Source organism: Amblyomma maculatum, chromosome 11 (assembly GCF_055883805.1).
Source record: "Amblyomma maculatum isolate TAMU_Amacu chromosome 11, ASM5588380v1, whole genome shotgun sequence".
NCBI classification, from domain to species: domain Eukaryota; kingdom Metazoa; phylum Arthropoda; class Arachnida; order Ixodida; family Ixodidae; genus Amblyomma; species Amblyomma maculatum.
Window position 1 is genome coordinate 32,514,295 of NC_139354.1, and position 19,420 is coordinate 32,533,714.

At 42.2% G+C, this 19,420-nt stretch overlaps 1 protein-coding gene across 1 annotated transcript in view; it reads right to left on the reverse strand.

Annotated features, from left to right (window-relative positions):
* Positions 1 to 1,841: 1,841 nt before the first annotated feature.
* LOC146173429 (isobutyryl-CoA dehydrogenase, mitochondrial-like) overlaps positions 1,842 to 19,420 on the reverse strand; it is a 30,548-nt gene continuing 12,969 nt past the window's right edge. The window contains exons 6-11 of the mRNA XM_084583833.1: positions 18,290 to 18,425; positions 16,409 to 16,506; positions 12,051 to 12,203; positions 8,686 to 8,788; positions 4,108 to 4,167; positions 1,842 to 3,233 (exon numbers count right to left, since the gene is read on the reverse strand). Coding sequence (XP_084439959.1) covers positions 4,115 to 4,167; positions 8,686 to 8,788; positions 12,051 to 12,203; positions 16,409 to 16,506; positions 18,290 to 18,425 — 543 coding nt within the window. The 3' untranslated portion in view covers positions 1,842 to 3,233; positions 4,108 to 4,114. The remainder of the gene's footprint in view (positions 3,234 to 4,107; positions 4,168 to 8,685; positions 8,789 to 12,050; positions 12,204 to 16,408; positions 16,507 to 18,289; positions 18,426 to 19,420) is intronic.

A 19,420-nucleotide genomic window follows, 5' to 3' on the forward strand; every position in this document is an offset into this window, starting at 1 on the left:
TAAAGCTCAGTCTTTCACAGTAATGATGCGACCGATTAAATAGTTTCCGCCTGCCTATCCTCATTAATGTGCAGGCACTTTTCAAATCAAATCAAATCAAATATTATTTTCCTTTGCACAAGGTAGAAGGATGAAGTAGCCGTAAAAAGCTACTGCTACCAGCAGCTTTACGAGGTGACTGCCCCAATTCATGACAGCAGCAGAGGCATAATATGAAAAAATCTCACTATCGAAATAACAAAGGAGCGTTGCAAATATACTGTCATACGAGACACCATATGCAGTGTCACAAGAAGGAAACATGGGATTGACAGGATCAAGAGGAAAATCACATTGAGTTCATATTTCATATTGTTGCATTATATATACCCTAAGAACAAATGTTTCAAACATCTTTCAGACATCGTAGTAATATCGACGAACTGATGAGCATAATTGTTAAGGAGAACTGGCAGAATAAAGGTTAATGACTGAAGGGCATAGCTGTTTGGTGGGGGTTGGTATACAGAACACATCTGGGCAATGTGTGTAATATTTCTGAACAGTTCACTTCAGTGTGGCGATGTTGTAAAAAAGGTCGCTCTTTTTTACAGCTGCGGTGTACGATATGGTAAGACGGTAGTTATAATATTCACAAACCTTAATAACTTCAAATCGTTTAAAAGTTCTTCTGAGTGGGAATCATAATTTACATCAGCTGATTCTTATTACTTTCTTTTGTAACAACAATTTGTTTAAACTCACTTTGGTTGTAGTTCCCCATACCAACCGGGCATACGTCAGTTCGGGGAAAAATTAGCCAATAATAAAGCAGTAGCTTAATCTTCTGAGGTAACACATGCCTACATTTGTTTACTATACCAATAGCTCTGCAAACTTTCTTGTAGATGCCATCAACATGTTGATCCCAAGTTAGGCTACTGGAAAAATGAACACCCAGAACCTTCATACTCTCTACAATTTCAAATGGACTGTTACCAAGTGCTATTTTAGTGTGGAAACACATTTGTTTTTGGGCTGGAGTAGAACCACCTTAGCTTTTTCTGCATGTATTTACATATAGTGAAATATGCTTCATCCATGCTGTGAACAGTAGTAGTGACACATTACTAACGGTTTCTATGCCTTGGGTTGTTTTTCCAGTGATTAATAAACTTGTATCATCGGCATAACAGATCAAGGAAACCTAGGGAATAGAAACAAGCAATGCAAATATTTGACATATAAGCAGAATAAGAATGGCCCTAGAATACTTCCCTGAGGAACTCCTGTTTTTACGTCTCTAATGTCTGAAGCAAAATTGCCAATTAATACAAACTGCTTACGTTTTATGTAAGACATTATTAACTGATGCGAACCACCCCGAACACTGTATAAAGAGGTTTTCATGTCGCAAAGAATCGAATGCTTTAGAGAGGTCGATGTATATTCCAAGTGTTAAATTATTTTCCAAATAGCTTTTTAATATTACTTCCTTCAGTAGCGTTGTTTTGGTAGAGCAATACTTGCAAAACCCATGCTGGAAATCACGAAGCACTGAATGTTTAGTGAAGTAGCTGGATAATCTCAAGCGTATAAGCTTTTCCAATGCCTTGGAAAAGATAGGCAAAATCGAGATAGGCCAGTAGATAGGCCACTCTGTGCATGCCTATGGCTCAGAGGGCACCACTCTGTAAAGTGGCGAATATCGCATTAACCTCCATAAATATCTTCTGCTGAAATGCACGTTGCATACATGTTGCAATAAGCAGCATTTTTTTTTTTCTTTTGCTGCAAACAGCTGCCAGCGACATTCACATGCCGCTTTAATGTGATGCTTCCCAGCAGAGCATCCACAAGTGTAACAGGACTGGCATTCTTTATTCATACAAAACAGTATTGGTGCTCAAAGTGCACCACACTTCCTTTGATAACAGATCGTAACAGACTCTTCATGAAGCAGCGCTGAATATTCCACATAACAATGAGATCGTGTGTTGCACAGCGTTACAACACTAATTACACCATAGGTAGGCTTTTCTTTTGTAACTTATTGTTACAATAATGTTACAATGTTATAATAAGCTGCAGATAGGACACAAAAGAGAGAAAGATGGCTTGCTTCAATGCATTATCTCTAACAATGACAGGACAGAAAATGCCAATACAGTGTGCAGCCAGTCAACCCTAATCCTAGCTTCATCAATGCTGTAACAAAGAGCTACAACCTTCATTTGATATAAAATGTGAAAAAAAAAAAAAAAAAACTGCCCCCCGCTGCAGTTACCTTATCCCACAAGAAGTCTTCCCATAAACGACACGCAACTGTAATCTAGAGAAACAAACAGAAGCAGAGGCATCAGTAACTCTTAGAGGAGTTAAATGGGGAAATGGTTCTGTCTATGTTTCTTGAACTTCCTTGGTAAAATTTAAGGGGAAGGTGGGGTGAAATGTGTGGTTTTGACAAAAACATTTTTCTTCATGAAAGAATCGTAATCCTAAGCCTCTTTTCCCCCTTCTTGCGTTCACCCCACGAGCAGGCGGAACACAGTATGTATGTATACTACATTTAAAGACTTCAATGACACGTAATGGCAAAGTACAGTCATGAGTCATTCAACACTATCCCTGTGATCGCTGTATCTACACCACTCTTCTCCACGCAGCAAGATGCAACAAGTGTCAAGCTTGCTGAGTGGATGTAAACTCCTGGACTAACTGCAGCAAATTCCGCATGCACAGCATTGATGATGGGGTGACACACTCAAAACGGCACATTACATAAGAGGTCTCTCATATCACTGCTATCTTGGCAAGCCTCTTTCAACTGCTGATAAGCAGCAGAGGAGATGCCACACTTGAATTAAAGAATGCACCGTCTGGTGTCTTCAACAGTGGATCCTCTGCCACGTGGAACTTGCAGCCGACACTGTTTTTTAGCTTGGTTTAAAGCCCATAGTTTTTAAGCTTAGATGGGTGCAGTGCGCAAAGAGGGCACTAAGTAAATTGGACATAAATGGCGCTTTTGGGCGGGCATGGCAGAATGATATGTTACACTGGCCAGGCATTAAGGTAACATGCCAAATGCACACTTCGAGAGAACAGAGCCGCCACTCCTACCCATCTTGCTGCCTTCACACATTTCGCTTTTGCCTAGATCTCCGCACTGTCAGTGCGGCCACATTTACCTCAGCGACAGATACAAGGAAGTCTGGCCTTGAGTTTCCACTTCGAGTTTCACAGCATCTAGACACCTGCGAGACACGAGGTCAAGGTGAACATGGAAGGGGGCAACAGGGGACCAAAAGTAGAGCTCTGTAAGTCTGGCATGTTGAAGCAAAGGCAAGCAGTAGTAAAGGCTCTACATCGTAGTACTTGCTTCCGTGTGCTCATTATATCTTCATTGTTATGGTTGGCAGAACAACCCTGCTGTACTGCTCTGAGCATACGGAGCTTGCCAATAAGGGATAAAAGAAACCCACAGTAAAGCGAAGCAGTTTCAAGAGCAGCTCAACTCCCTGAGAGGCCAGTTCCCTCCCGCACAACTATTGCTAGGCAAACGTTCATTTTGCGAGCATCTATGTGACGTGAGGCAAATAAGAAGTGCGCATGACTACCTTGTGCTGCTAGCTGCGAATCGCTTCAGTTCATAAAAAATCTCAGGCCCACGAGTGTTTTTAATTCACAATAGGCCTCACTGTATACGGTGGCCTCCTGGGTCCGTATTCCCAGATTGCATCGTTATCACATGTGGCGCTACTTCCCTGAACTCGAATCACCTGTGCGGCTGAAACACCGGAACCGGAAGAGGAGGCAACCAAACTGACACCCGGTTCGGCTGTTTCCACCAATTGAATGACTTGAGGTCGGGGAGATGGCGACACTTTCGATTACAACGCAAACTCGGAATACGGACACTGCCGTACAGCTCCGCCCTGCTTGATGGCTTCACACTGCACCACTTCTTCACTTAAAAAAAATAGCCACATTGGGGAAACCAGAATCAAAGGAAGTACTAGGCAGAAAGCTAGCTATGGATACTATGGATACTATCAGTACTATCAGTACTAGGCTGAGGCACCCGAAAGCTGTGCATGGCAAACATGAAGGGAAAAGTATTCAGCTCACCATGTATTCAGCCTTGCAAGATATCCCTTGATATCACCATTTTCATTACTTCATTTGTTCCTGCGGAAGAACAAACAAATGGTCGCTCAAGGTGGCACAAAAGCACAGAATTTACACTAAACATAACACTTATCAAGAACACAAATTCAACTTTAGCTATGATAGTACAACAATAAAGGAAAGACAGGAGGCAATTTATTGAGAAAAACAAGATTCTAATGTGGTACGAACACCTGCTATTAACAAGCGATGCAAGCACAAGATGGTATGGTTCAATTTACGGGGCCGAAGGACATAGAATAGGAAATAAGGATCATAGGCAGGATCAAAAGTACACTGCTAAGTATGCCAGCCACAAGCTATTAAAGATAACACCATGATTGAGAACAAATTTAGTTTCATGCTGTGTTGAAAACAGCGGCCTCAGACGCGCAAGGAACCATCGGACCCACCAGCACCAGCGGCAATTAGCCCAAAGAGCCAATGCAGTGCGCATACGGAAGGATTAGTGGCATGCGCTGTGCCAGAGCCCATCAGGGTGCCGAAGACTATGCGAGTCGACACGCCACTTCTTTCCAAAGCCGAAAGAATGGTAATTCATGTCCGCGTACAAGATCAGTGAAGGCTTTCTTTGTTGCCCGCTACCCGCCACAAGTAATCTCTTTAGGGGGACTTCGAATATGCACCGGGAAACGAAACACCGTCCACAGCGCTAAGCCTCCCAGCCGTGAACAAGCTGCTCGAATGTGTGCTGCAGATGCTGAAACCTTCAAGCGAGCGATGGAAAAGAAAATGGCGAAAAAAGATTGATTGGGATTATCTGCCAGGAGGTTTCTAGCATAAGATCTATTGAAATCTAAGCTTCAATTTACAATAAATGAACTCTGAGCTTATTTTGAAACTTATTTCATTTCCTTGCTTTCTCAAAATGGGATCATTTAATACTGCACATGCTGTTGCCCGCGATATCTTTAGATGTGGAGCTTGTATACGAACAATTATTGTTGCATTTTAAAGCTGGTAAATCGCTCTTTGCAATAAGATCTAAACAACTTAAGATTTTATTTTACAGACTTAAATAAATTATAAGGTTGCACATTGAAATTATTCCCACTTTAATAGGTGTAATTGACGAGTCTAAAACTTTTATGCCAGGGAAGCAAAAGTTAAAAGAATGATATAGTAGCAAACCCTGGCTGTTACAGAACACACAGACATCAAATTTTAACAATTTTTGATAAGGAAGTTATTACAAACTTGGGCACAATGATTAGTCATAAATTAAGAAATATTTCAGTGTTGACACATGATAGGTAAAAATAGATTGCATATTTGTGTTCAGCACACAAAAACACATTAGATGTGCTGTTTTCATCCATGTACAATAAGAATTTCCAAAATTAGCTTAAACCTCAGGGTTTCAAATAGATTTCCAAATGAATTTGAAATTCTGGATGGAGCTACACTCCCAAATGGACAATCTTTCCTACTCCAATTTATTTATTTAACAGGGATTTGTAACCTCAATTGGAGTCTGAAAACCAGTTGGCCAGTCTCAAGTTTCAATTGGCATCTTTGTTTCCGAACGCAGGCCCAGTTCCCACTGGTCAATATAGTGCATTCCAAATGGTTTTCCTTTGGAATTTGTACTCTCATTTGGAGCCCCAAATTATAGTAAAAACAGGAACATCTTACTTCCGTTAACATTGAAACTGGGAAGTCTAACGGAAGGCAACGATTTTCATGAATTGCATTGTCATATTTTTGTCTACAAACGCACTTTAGATTCTTCGAAAAAAAGACTAATCTGCTTAATTGTTTCGATCATTTCCACCATCACTATCGGCAAGAATAAATGAAATCACTTCACAGACAGATAGATTATGCAAGTAGGATATAAAATACGAACAAGAGGGTATCCGGTGGACATAATAATGCGCTTGTATCTGAATCCTGCGGCGTAAGTGAAGCATATTTGTTAGGATTGAATTCCACAAAAGCATATCATTATCGCAATTACTATTCCCTTGTAAAAAATGCTGGCATAAGACAGAGCATCTCCAAGCAATCCGAATAGTTCCATTCTGAGTCAGTTGGTCTTTGGATAATTGGATGATTAGATCCGAACTGGTCCAATTGGGGCCAATATACAAATAAAAAAATTCAATTTTTTTCAATTGAAAATTTCCCAATCAAACTTAAATTCGGCCTTAAAGGCCGAATTAATGAGGTTACTGTATCTGGAGACTTTAGGATATTCTGCAGTGCTTGAATATTTGAAAAATCTTGCTGAATTTAGTAATTTTCAAATATTCAAAAATTTCAGAATATCTATTTTTAGAATAAAATATGAATCGAATAACAAACATTCAATTCGTATTCAAAATTTCGAATACTAGCACAACTCTATTCGACATACTTGATGTACAGCAAACCTTCTTCCATGCTAAGGGCAACCAAAAAGCAGACTAAATTCTCCAAGCACTAGGAAAACAGCTATACTCCGTTTCATACATCAAGTGCAACACTGCCAAAGCTACAGCTCTTGTTCGCGCTTTCTGCATCCGCGATGAAAAATAGTACCTGCTCTTGACGAGAGGAAATAATAGTTATTTGGTCTGCAAGCTTAATACATCTTACATTTGCCATCAACTTCATAAAGAGCACCTTTTTTAGGGAGAAAGGATCGGATTCGGTGAATTTGTATGCTTTTTATGTCGTTTTCGTTCATGTCGAGTTTTCGCTGCCCCACAACCTTGCCAGCTGTGCCACTAGATGGCGCTGGCTGTGCCCTCCGCGCTGCGCATCTCTTTTTGAGAAAATGGTTCTTCGGTGCGCATTTTTTCTATAAGATCCGCACTTCGAAGATGTCTAGGCACGCGAAGCAAGCTATTGCAAACGTGTATACTCGGAATAGAGCCCGTTTCCGCAGGAACCACTCGGCTACAACACGAGCGTATAGTGATACGCCTCCTTTTCTTTTTCTTGCGGACTACTTGCGTAGCTTTCGCTGCGTTGCACCTGATGTATGAAACGAAGTATAGTCAAGCCTCATGGTAAGCCCTGTTAATTTAAACTTTTACGAACTAAAGTTGTCAATAAACGTGTTTATACCATATAAGTTTGGTTTTTCATTTTCAACCTTTAAGGTTGCAAAGCGACATCATCTATGAGATGTACCATACTGAAGGACTCCAGTTCTCAACCACCTCTCGGCATCATTAATGTTCAGTGACACCTCACAATGCATCAGCGTCTTGCATTCTGCTTCTGTTGAAATCCGACCGCCGCAGCCAAGACTCAAGCCACACCCTCGGGATCAACAGCCGATTGCCCTAACCACTGATGCACGGTGATAAGATTGTGCCACATTCAACCGTTTCAGTAGTTAAAACTTTAGGTGCAAGGATAATGCAGTAAAAGCCCATTAATATGAACTTCACGGGACAGCGAAAAAAGTTGTGCAAGCCTGCTTTTACAAGCTTTTGCAAAAGTTGTGCAAGCCGGCACGTCCGGTTGTGCAAGCCTGCTTTTCAGTGCGTTTGCTTAATCGTGCCGCGATTGGTCGGGGCAGGCGCAGTCCACTGCCACAAAATCCTTGGAACGCCTGACAGAAGCTAACATCTTTTGAAATGAATGATGCTAAAAGCCAGCGTCATGATCGTGGCTGACCGCGTGCTTTTGTTGACGATTGGTGGGTGAAAGAATAGATGACTCTCGCCAAAACAAATAAAAAATCTGATTAACTGGTGTAACTGAGTACCACGCCAACACAAATACTTATTCATATTTCTGGACTAACGGGGGTCGAATTAACGAGCATTTAGTTGCAAGTCTCAGAGGTCATACAGAACAGTCAAGCAGCTACCACCAGCCTAACCTCTGCTGCAGCCAGCCGCCACACCAGTCATGGAGCCAATTTTGGCTTTGCCAACTCTCCCATGATTTTACTTTTGTCCCCGTTTTGGACGTGCACAGCCTTGTAACTATGCCACCCTATCACGGGTACGTTATTTGGCCATGCGCTGGGCACCAGACCGCCCAGAAGAAGCGGCGCATAGTTAGAATTATCTATAGCAGAACCAACTAGTGCTCGAATTAATGGGCTTTTTTTGCACACAGACCTCTATGGAACTTTGCAGGACCAAGTAGTGTAGTTCGAATTATTCAAAAATTCACATTATCGAGGTTCGAATTAACAAGTTTTCCCCGTATGTTTCCCCAGATAATGTATTCTTTCATTGCATTTTTAACGTATCAACAAGGCTCTACTGTTGATCCAATAGGGAAACCAGAGGTGGAGTAGGCTTGTAATCTCGGAGGGTAATTACTTATTACTATTTGCCCAAGCGCAGCCACACAGCTATAAAGGAAGGCTACACTGCTTTCACAGAAACTTCACAGTAAAAATAGTTAAATAAAAATTCATCCTGGTCCGAGATATGGCTGTGCTTAAGTGTATGGTAAGGAGTTACCACTCCCTTATAACCAGTTTCTACTGCATGCCTTTGCAGGTAGTGACTGGCTGCTAAAATGTTTAGTACCAGCCAGGCAAGTGTGTTTGGTTGGATCACGCACCCTCAATGATAAGGTGGGCGCGGAGGTCCCTTAGGTACTGTTGAATGGGGTACTCCTTGATGAAGCCATATCCGCCCATCATCTGCAGGGCCTGGTTGGTAATCTGAGAAAAATGGAAAGGATCAGCGAATTTACTCACATGTATATATATATTCAAAAATCCTTCATTTAAAGGTGGCACATGAAGTGTACTACAGGTATGTATAAAGAGACAAAAACAAGTGAAAAAAAAAAAAAGGTTCACTACCATAAAGAGACAATGCACATTAGACCAACATTAATGTGGCCCCACTGCTAAAAAAAAAGCCTCCTGTATCGCCTCGCTTACAGTTAGAGAGGCTCAGTAGATCCACACATTAGTAAATTTATAAGACAAAGTATTTGTTCTGTCATCATTAAAAAAGCAGAATGAAATTAGTCACTCCAAGATGAGAAATACCTACTGACAGATGACTATGAATACCTAAGAGCAACAAAAAAATAGGGTGGATTTGATGGCACTTCCTCTTAACAAGAAGGATGCAAAAATATACTGCAAAATCCCTGAGTAGGTGCTCGTGCTTAATTTAGTTCATTAAAATGTAGTCCAAGACCAACAAGAAAAAGAAAACACTATAGCTAAAGGAGAAAATTCCAACATGCTTCTCCTTTTTAAGAGTTGCCTGTCAACATTTTGGATCATGTTACTTGTAATCCATTTAGGCAATGTTTAGTGCCAACAAAATCAACAAGAACTTAAGTCTACAGTCAATAAGTGGCCTAACTTCTGATTTCGTCAGCAAACCAGGCGTTCATGCGCCACACAAAAGAAAAAAACTAGGGAGATAGTTAAGCTCTGCATTTTAAGGTATGATGCGACAGAGTTAATGGCTCCTGTCTGAAGCTCCCCTTTGTTACTCGCTTAATCACTAATCATTTAATCTGTGCTTCTGTTACCTCACACATAGCTGGGTTTTCAGGGAAGTGAAGCCTTCAATGCTGTAAGCACTAAAAACAGTGCCCCAATCAAAAACCTAGGAATACATAGGAAGTGCATGAGATGAGAAGCAAAAGAAATTAATCCAAACCACAACAGCATGCATGCCTCCAATCAGGAAGCTGGCATGCACCATCACCACCCATCTTCTAGAGAGGCATTTCTTTTCGTTTTCTTTTTTAATTATTAACATGTGCATGCAGATGTGCTTGAAACTCTGGTCCATTCAGAATGTGAAATGTGATTAATACCCCAAAACAAAAACTACAGTGTTAACAGATTGCATCTTCTGCTCACACTCCTCATAACAAAGGGCTTTTGTTGGGCATCTTCTGTTCACTGCAATATCTGAAATTTTCTAATTTACCACAGACCTCCCGATATGCTTGCTTCACCGCCATGCTCGACCGCGTGCGCTGTGCAGTTAAGCATCCTCAAGTACTAAGTAGTTTTATTTAGAATAAATAATAATAATAATAATATTTATAATAAAGGAAGGAAGGAAAAGATTTTTTGCCTGCCCCGGTATCTGCTTTCGAAATGAGCTGAAGCACCTGGACTGGAGTGGCGGAAATAAAGGGATAGTAAGGAGACAGGTAGGAGAAATCAAAGAGGTCAGCAACAGGGAGAACGAACAGTTTAGATTGAAAGGTAAAACAGTATAATACAATATTGTATGCAACGGGGCCGTTTTGTGAAGAAGGTCTTCCCGACAGTGTGTGCAAAGTGATATACTTGACAAAACAGGAAGAAATGACGTTCTCACTTGGGTGTCATTTGAAATGCAGACATCCATTGTACAGAAGTTCATCAGATAAAATTACTGCGATGCAAACGGTCAATGGCAGTTTCTTCAGCCCCATTTGATAGTTCGAGCTTTTGGCTAATTCAGACTTTTTAGGTTCCTTGAAGGCCAAATTAACAATAGTTTACAGTATTCAGCAGCAATAGGACAGCTCTAGCTGGTACCACGCGAGTCCTTCCTGTACAAAAAACTGGTATACGGAATCCCAGATAAATTTTCTACTGTATTTTTCAGTAGGTTATACACTTCTGTGCAATTCTAGTTGAACTTTATTTGCATGTATCATGTGACTTATGAAATAAACAAACAAACAGTGTTTACTATTTTTAATTTTCTATTGTTTTCACTGAGCAGATATTTGATATCTGAAGGCATTTTTTTTCCCCACATCTGCATTTGATTCGCACGCGAAAATTTCAACATTTTCACACCTCTACTAACTACGCAAAATTTTTCGGTTATGCAGTAAGGTAATTTTTTTTTAGTGTTTATTCCTTGAATTTTGTGAAAATCCAACAGTTACCAAAGTGTAGCAGAAGGCTGGCTAAACATTCCCTGTATTTCTACTAGCATGCTTGAGGTCATGACATTATATACTGTTTTCCCTTAAAGACAGAAATTTTCTGTTAAGAATTTTTGCAGCAGGGCTGCCGTAGATATGTCTATACTGAAACGTTAATTACATACCACAAAGTGAAAATGAAAAAAGAAAAAAAAAACTTGAAAAATAAAGGTTGTCTTGACGAGCAGTATAGTTGTCAGCATGCAAGAAAGCAAACAGTGTTATAATAGATGAAATGTTCAGGAAGAAAGCTGCTTCACAACATGACTATCTAGACAGAAAACTGAGTGGAGCAAAATGCCAATTCTTCAAGCATTTGACGTATGTGCCGTGCTAACCTGGGTCACAAAGCAAAACTTTTATTTTTATTTTTTGGAGTACTTCCCAGTAAACTTGAACAATGAAACTTCAGGACTGCATAGAAAAAAGAGGCATATAAATGGATGCTAACGTTTAAAAAAATATGAAATTCTCAGCAATTCACTGCATTTTCAAAGCCGCGTCACTCCATTCTGAGACCATTTTGTTGGCCCCACCACTTTTGTGGGCATCAGCAGATTATTAATGTGAACAACATGGAGCACACCTCCCTTCCCTAAACACTGTCAACTGAGGCAGAAACCCAGTGGAATCGGCTTCTTCGCTACCCCGCATAATAACAATAATAATAATTGGTTTACAGGAAGGGAAAGACGCAGTATCTGTCACACTTGTTTCTGTGGACACCTGAACCCCCCCCCTCCTGTAAGGGAAGGGAGGAAGGTGGGAGTGAAGGTGGAAAGAGAGAAAAAGGAGCCGTAGTGGAGGGCTACGGAGTAATTTCGACCACCTGGGGATCTTTAGCGTGCGCTGACATCGCACAGCACACAGACGCCTCTTCGTTTCGCTTCCATCGAAACGCAGCCGCCGAGGCCGGGATTGAACCCGGGTACTCCAGCACAGTAGTCGGGCGTCTTACCACTGCACCACCCCGGCGGGCTACTCCACATGCAAGTTACAGTTTGTGCCCTCCTTTGAATCACCTTGAATCCGACCTCCGTGGCATGCAGCTTGGCCATGGCACACAGCGTGACCTTGTCCGGGGTGTCCTTGTCTATGGACTCGGCCGCACGCCTTACAATCAGGCGGGACGTCTGCAGACCCGTCGCCATCTTGGCCAGGTTAAACTGGTTGTTCTGAGGAGGTGAAGAAACACCACTTCTGTAAAATCCCAGTGAGTAGCCCTCACAAAGGGAGTTGCATCTAGGCAAAATACACCTGAAACCTCCATTCTCCACACAGACGTTTGGGCATAGCAACAAAGGGCATGAAAGGGCAGAAGCAGACAATACAGCACACCAAGCCCTCCCTGCTGTAGGTTTGTTTACTGTAGTGTCGGATGCCATTTCGAGGATCAATAAAAAAATGCTGATGCCATTTTCGAGGATGAATAAAAAAACGTCCTGGTATCAGCAACAGATTGCGATGTTATGACTTTCGCAAAACAAGCGTCCCAAACCACACCAGAACAGCCCATCAGTTTCCATGGCTCCAGTGGCTTCAAGCCCTGGTCTGCCGCTTGCTCAAAGCCAGCCGCATTCCCAAGAGCATTTAAAAATTAGCTATCTTGCCCCATTCCAAACTATGATGGCCAGAGAGTTAACAAAGGACTACCTTTAGGTTCTGCACACAGAGAGGCACAAAGCACACTTTAGCAAAAAGCGATTATCAATGCACTGGAATGCCTGACCATGCAAAAGAAACAAAGAAGCCACGTGAAAGCAGAACCTCCCAAGCAAGCCTGCATCGAACAAACATAATATGCTGCGGCTTGTCGTAGCCATTCTTTCAACTGTCCTTGTTCATCCTTCTACAGAAGCATCACATTTTTTTTTCAGGCAGAAAGAAAAAGTGAGAAAATGCTTTCCACTAGCAATCTCCAGCTCAAGCTATAGTTTGTGCACACTGAGGAATTGCATAATATATACGTATAATCTAGCGGCTGCTCACGGTTCTCGCACCTTAGAGAGTCTTAAACCCCTACAGAGAAAAAAGGCACCACTACCTATACATGTTTAACTCTTCCCTTACCATGGGAAGAAATGACATTTTTGGTGGTATTAAAAAAAAAAATTTTTCGTGGAAATGTGTCTTTCTCAGAAGAACACATCAAAATACGGCTTAGTACAGGGAAGGAACGATTGGTGGTATTAGAAAAAAAAATTTTTTTTTTTGTTGTTTTGTGGTGCAAATAACTAATATGTCTATCAGAACACATCAAAATGTGGCTTAATATAGTTTTCAAGCAACATAATAACTACACACGGAAATTAAATGACGTTTAGGGAAAACCTTTTTAGCGAAAAACTTCCAATACATCAGGGAGAACCAGAAATAAAAATATCTAAAATATAATCACGTCCAAACTGTCCACAACCACATCGAGTTTTACGCTTCCAGCTAGCTGTAAGGCTTTTTGGTTGTTAAGTTAGTTTAGTTGCCAACAGTCATCTATCATAGCATTTCTACTGCTCAGAGAGGTATTTTCTTTTTGCTGTCAGGAAAAAGTATACATTGCGTGTGTTGCACAACACGCATTGTTGTTTGATGCCGAGTCCTAGGCTCATTGTAGCGTAGCTTAGTCATTCTATCATAGGACTCATCACATATACTTTTCACAGGTTCAGAATGGGCATGACCTTATTCAACAAAGGTCGAAAAATCTCAAATCTGCTCAAGAAGCCTTAACCTAAGCAGCAAGTCATACTGGGAACTTGAAGCAATTCAAGAACACACTAGCATTTGATCAACGCATTACATTAGCCAAGGAGCTGGTCTGATTCATCCACGCCTAACATGTAAGCACTGCAGTGTTCAACCAGGGGAGGATTTTGATACTGATACCTTGTGGCAATATTTTAAAATTCTGCAACGTGCAAACTCATGCGACATTTATGACAGATGGTCAGCAGGCAGGGTAAGAATAGGGCTAAAACCTAATAATCACTTCATCCTCAGAGAAAATCGGAAAGCAGTGACCTTGTATTCAGCTCAGTTAACTTTAGTCAGAAGGTGTGAGTTCTGGAATGGAATCACAGTCACGCTTTGCATCGTATGTAGATTACACTCTTTAAAATTTTTGTTTACATGTTCATTAGTGAACCTAATGTTAATGAATGTGCAGATTCTGGTTGGCACAGAGACCATCACAGCACTTCACAGTTTGTTTTGCCTCGAGAAAGATCCATATTGTTAAGACCAAATTCTTGTTTCCTGACCAACAATAACCAAGCCAAATACGAAGTCTCCCCTGTATGGAATTCCTGCGCTTTTCTAAGGCGGCCTGTAAGCACTTTGAGATACCCTATGCAGTTGTAAATCTTGCTTGCAGTTGTACACGCAACGGGAAATATCTTGTATATGAATGTAATGACTGCCATTTTTTTTTCCAAGAAAGGGTAAAATTGGGGGTGCAACCATTACACGAATAAAAAGACAAAAGATATCCTTGGAGAAACTTCTTGCTTATTAAACTAAAGTGATCACATAGTTTGGTGGAAGAGATGACAATGGCTAAATTCTAATTCCGCGAGGCAAAGAAGCAGCAAGCCAAGAGGACTGATATGTTATCATTCTTAGATTGCACATGATTGCCGAACGAAATAGAAATGCCAACAGGCAGGCAGCAGCGGCAATGGCTCCGTGCACTGGCTAGTCTCGGCTATTCCTTATGTTCCCATTGGCGTGCATTTCATGCATGATCTGCACGCAGCCATTAAAAAAATAATTCTGGAATTCTTGCCAGACACAGTAGTAGCTCACGCTGTCAAATTCTCGAAATCATTAATTCGGATAATAAAGGAGTAATTTTTTAATTATATTGTTACGGACGACATCAAGGAAGAAGAAGCGAGCAGTGGCGCGGACAGGAGCGCTCGCACTAGGCCCGGCAACATTTTCATTAAATGTCATCTCACTGTCATCGACCATCTCTCTGTCCTCTGTTCTCCTGTTTTCATCGGCTTGCCGTATCGTAACATTTGGTGGAGGTGCTCGTACTTCATCATCACCCCCCCATCCTGGTCCGGAGCATCAGCGCCCTGCGACTTCTTGCGCCGTCGGCGAAAGGTTAGGAGGCACTGCATGGCTGTTCCCCAGCATGCCGGACCCAGCTAGACCTTGCCGTTCCTCCGCCCCGTCCCCCCCACCCCGACCACAAGACACGACAAAGGAGAGGCTGACCCGAGACGCCACACAAGCCCACAAGACACAAGGAGAGACCCGAATGACCTCATGTGACCCCACTGACCTGATGTGCCGACCAAGGACCCTACGACCCAAGACACCGCTACACTTCAAGACATTCTCCCCTGCCTATGCCATGTGGTGCGTGCCTTGGCCTCCGCCATCGAGTCGTGGCAACGTGTGGCCCGAGAGTGTCCTGCCAAGGTTCATCGCGAATCATCGTGCAGGCAAGCCATTCTATTCTTCCTTCTTCCTCTTCTTTTTCAAGCATCTAGACACGCCCATCATCATGCCATGGAATCATCCACATCGTGCATTTCCTCGTCCACGATCGGGACGATCGCTCGGTGGCCCCGGGTCATGTTACGGACGACATCAAGGAAGAAGAAGCGGGCAGTGGCGCGGACAGGAGCGCTTGCGCTAGGCCCGGCAACATTTTCATTAAATGTCATCTCACTGTCATCGACCATCTCTCTGTCCTCTGTTCTCCTGTTTTCATCGGCTTGCCGTATCGTAACATTTGGTGGAGGTGCCGGGGTTCGAACCCGGGGCCTTTCACAATATATATATATATATTTATATATATATTTTTTTTTTCCAAGTATGCTTTGCTGTTAGAGATGCAGCTGTTACATAAATGCGGCCAATACACGCACATATGCAGTGATTCCACCACACTTCGAAGCACCCTCAAGACTAGTGCAGTGGTGATACTGTTAAGGACTATTCTGCCACTGGGATTAAAGAAATAATTTGTGCACTGATATTCAACGCTATTAACCCCATTTTTTTCTTATAATGATTGTAAATTTTAAGCACTGATCCAGAACAGTCCGCCCCTTTAATAACTTAGTGGCTGAATCCAGGGGGAAGGGTTCGTCCTGAATCTGCGTCTGGAATGTTCTAATCAAACCAAACCGAGACGCTTGATCATCGCTTGAACAGTGCACATCATTTCGAATCGCCAAAAGCACAGGTAAAATTTGCTAATTGGGGCAGACCAGTCCAGACTGCTTCATGGGGTGACCTTGGCTTAGTGATTGCTTCTAATGTGCCATTGGAACAGTGTTTCTTCAGAAAGAGAGGAGAAAATTGACCCAAAAGTGCTCCAAATCTGCAACTGGAATTGACCGTGAAAAACAATGCAAAATAGTACCTGGTAAGAAGCGAGGGGCTTGCCAAACTGCTTGCGGACTTTCAAGTGCTCCGTCACAATGTCAATACTGGCCGCTGCGGCTCCCATGGAGCAAGACGCTGCGCAAAAAGCACCACAAGGGGGCGGGGCTTAAGAATGCCACACTGACTTCTCCAATGCTGCTGCATTCGTTTTAGCTCTCGATAGCAGCAGGGGAAACCACCATTACAAAATCGGTTGGCATTGATCAGGAATTGCATTTTTTTTTTAACTCCAAAAAAAATCTGAAACTGCACGGTCATGACAATAATCAGGGTAAATATTGCAAGAAAACAACGAACAAAACCGTCTTGGCACTACTTTAGAATAAGGCACAGCCCCTTTAAGAAAAAACAATGAATCCCAATAATCACAATAATTGGCCAACTAGCAACAGGCCATATAGAACATGCAAGAGGACGAATATTCACACAAACAGTAGCCCCAAAGTAGTTCAAATAAATGGCTAACAAAAGATTACATTCATCCACCTATGCGATACCAACACTGCAATGAAACATTACAAATTTCTTTTTGCTTCCTGGCTACTCTCCATGCAACAGGTCTGTCTGGCTTTTCTCTCTAAGGCAATGGGTGTGATGCCGATGGACCAACATTTACAGCGGATGCACCCCTCTTGGCTGTTTTCTGTACTCGGCTTAAAATCGGTGCTGTTGTAAGGACTGTTCTTCAGCCGTGGGATGCTACAACAGATTTCTCGCTTAAAAGGCAAATGGCTGGAGGTCCTACCGAGAGAAAAAAAGAACAAATGTCCCTGTATTCAGATAAAACAACAAAAATCATGCAACCAGTGTCTACTGTCAGGCAGAGGATGTCTGCACGAGATGGTATTAACACATCACCTAGGAGTGGACCACTCCGTAAGACAGGAACAGGTCTTATACTGAATGAAATCAAAACAGCAGAATCCTGGGTTGTCTTACCACCAAATATAAAAGCATAAGCCAAGAAATGGTATATAAACCGAGCAACTCTGTCTGCAACATTTGCCTCAAACAACAAGCTATCGGCTTCTATCACAAAACAGTGAAAGTGGCGCAGAAATTTTATTCTGTGGCAAAAAAAAATGTTTGAATTAACCGAAAGATCGAATTCTCGAACAGGCTCGAAAAAAACTTCCAAAAACCATTTGCATCACTGCAACGTTATCTGGTAAACACCAGCACAAAGGTTGTCTCCATTTGAGATGTAACGCAAGGAAGGACGAACAGTTTTCTCCGGTTTTATTAAGCGCTTTCCTTTGCACACACTTCCGGGAACGTTGAAGAATTGCTCCGAAATCATAAAGGTCTCGGCTACCTTTTTCGCAGTGCTTCTTCACAAAATGGCCCTGTCGCTTTTTTTTAGGATACTTCACTGCAAACAGTGTGACACCATCCCAATATAATATTAAAAGAACAATGACATGCCAAGCAGCTTCTGAAATGGCACGATTGGTCAACGGTTGAGCCCTATCGCAGTTGCAGAGGACGTGAAGGCAAGGAAAGCGAAACTGCAACTATGTAACAGCCTTATTTCTACAATGGGGACCTTCCGATAGTAATTTTGCCTTCCATAGTGTGCACAAAGTGCTTGGGCACCACCGTTTCATGCAATTAAAGTTCGAGGAGGCCTATTTCAGCTACTTTTGGGTGTTTTTCCACTTTGTATTTAATGGGAAAAAATATCTCCCTTAATTCCGAGCAATAAGCACCTCTTTTGGCGCTGAACAAACATGAACAGACCCTCACAAAGTCAAACAATGGAGCTTCATTAAGATCACCAATTTAAGAAGACAGAGCTGCGCTCGGCGTCCCTGAAAGGCAATCGAGAGAGAAGCACAACCAGAAGGCAGATAATCACCAATGTTAACGCGTCCCCCGTTGAGCCCCTTCATGGCGAAGGAAAAGCCCTGGCCTTCCTCGCCTAGCCTGTGGGAGACAGGAACCCGACAGTCCTCAAAGATGACTGCTCGCGTGGGCTGCGTGTTCCACCCGAGCTGTAAAAAAAAAAAAAATCCACATAAGCCACATAAAACACATAAAAACAAACAAGGCACACCTGAGGTCAATGTGCACACATATTACCAAAGAGTTGGCGCAAATGGGAACAAAGTGTAACAGAGTGAAATGTAAATATGCTGCCTGCTAATACTGACCCTGGTGCAAAAATATTTGTTACGTGTCTTGTCTCGCATTTATCGTGCACCTCTGTCTGTCTCTACTTGGTGTTCCTGCTTGCATATGCATGTTGTGCCTTTCCTCGGCTCTCAGGTTCGCTGACCATGAGCCCTCTAACTTACTGCGACGTGAAGCTACACTGCATTGCCATTTATGTCTCTGCGCTGTTTTCACAAAACAGTGCTCCTTCTGCATCGGCACGGTTAACAATGCTGCATGTGACACATGACAATGAGGAGACAACATAACATCTACAATGTGAACAGCAAGTGCTTAGCGGCACGGAGGATGAGCTCTGATCCACATTGATCCTCACCCTCTGACGAAGCACAAGGTCCTCGGATTGTGGCTATAGCAATTTACAGTCCTCAAGGCCTAGAAAGAGCTGCTTGCGAGACCGATTGTGACCTTAACCCCTAACCTCTTTCCCTTTTATGCCCTCTTCTCTTTGCGCCCACCACAGAATACCGAACTGAAAAACTCTTCTCATTAACCTCTCTTGTTAACACTCCCTTTCTCACCCTGTCAAGGCAAAAAAAAGAATCACAGGCTAAGTTCAGAAGAATTCACCAACCACTACTGTACTGCATAGATGTTACACAAACATAATCTTGCATATGAAAAATGCTTTTGGAAACGTATATTTCTTCCTCGACTTTCCGGAAAGTACAAGAAAAGGCAGCCCATTTAACATTGCTCAGCTCACAAAAGGAAAAGTTATTTTCTGCACAAATGAATCTTTCCCGGAGCCTTAATGCAGAGCCAATTTATTTCATGTTTCTGATAAAGTATTACTGTCGCATTATTGCTATGT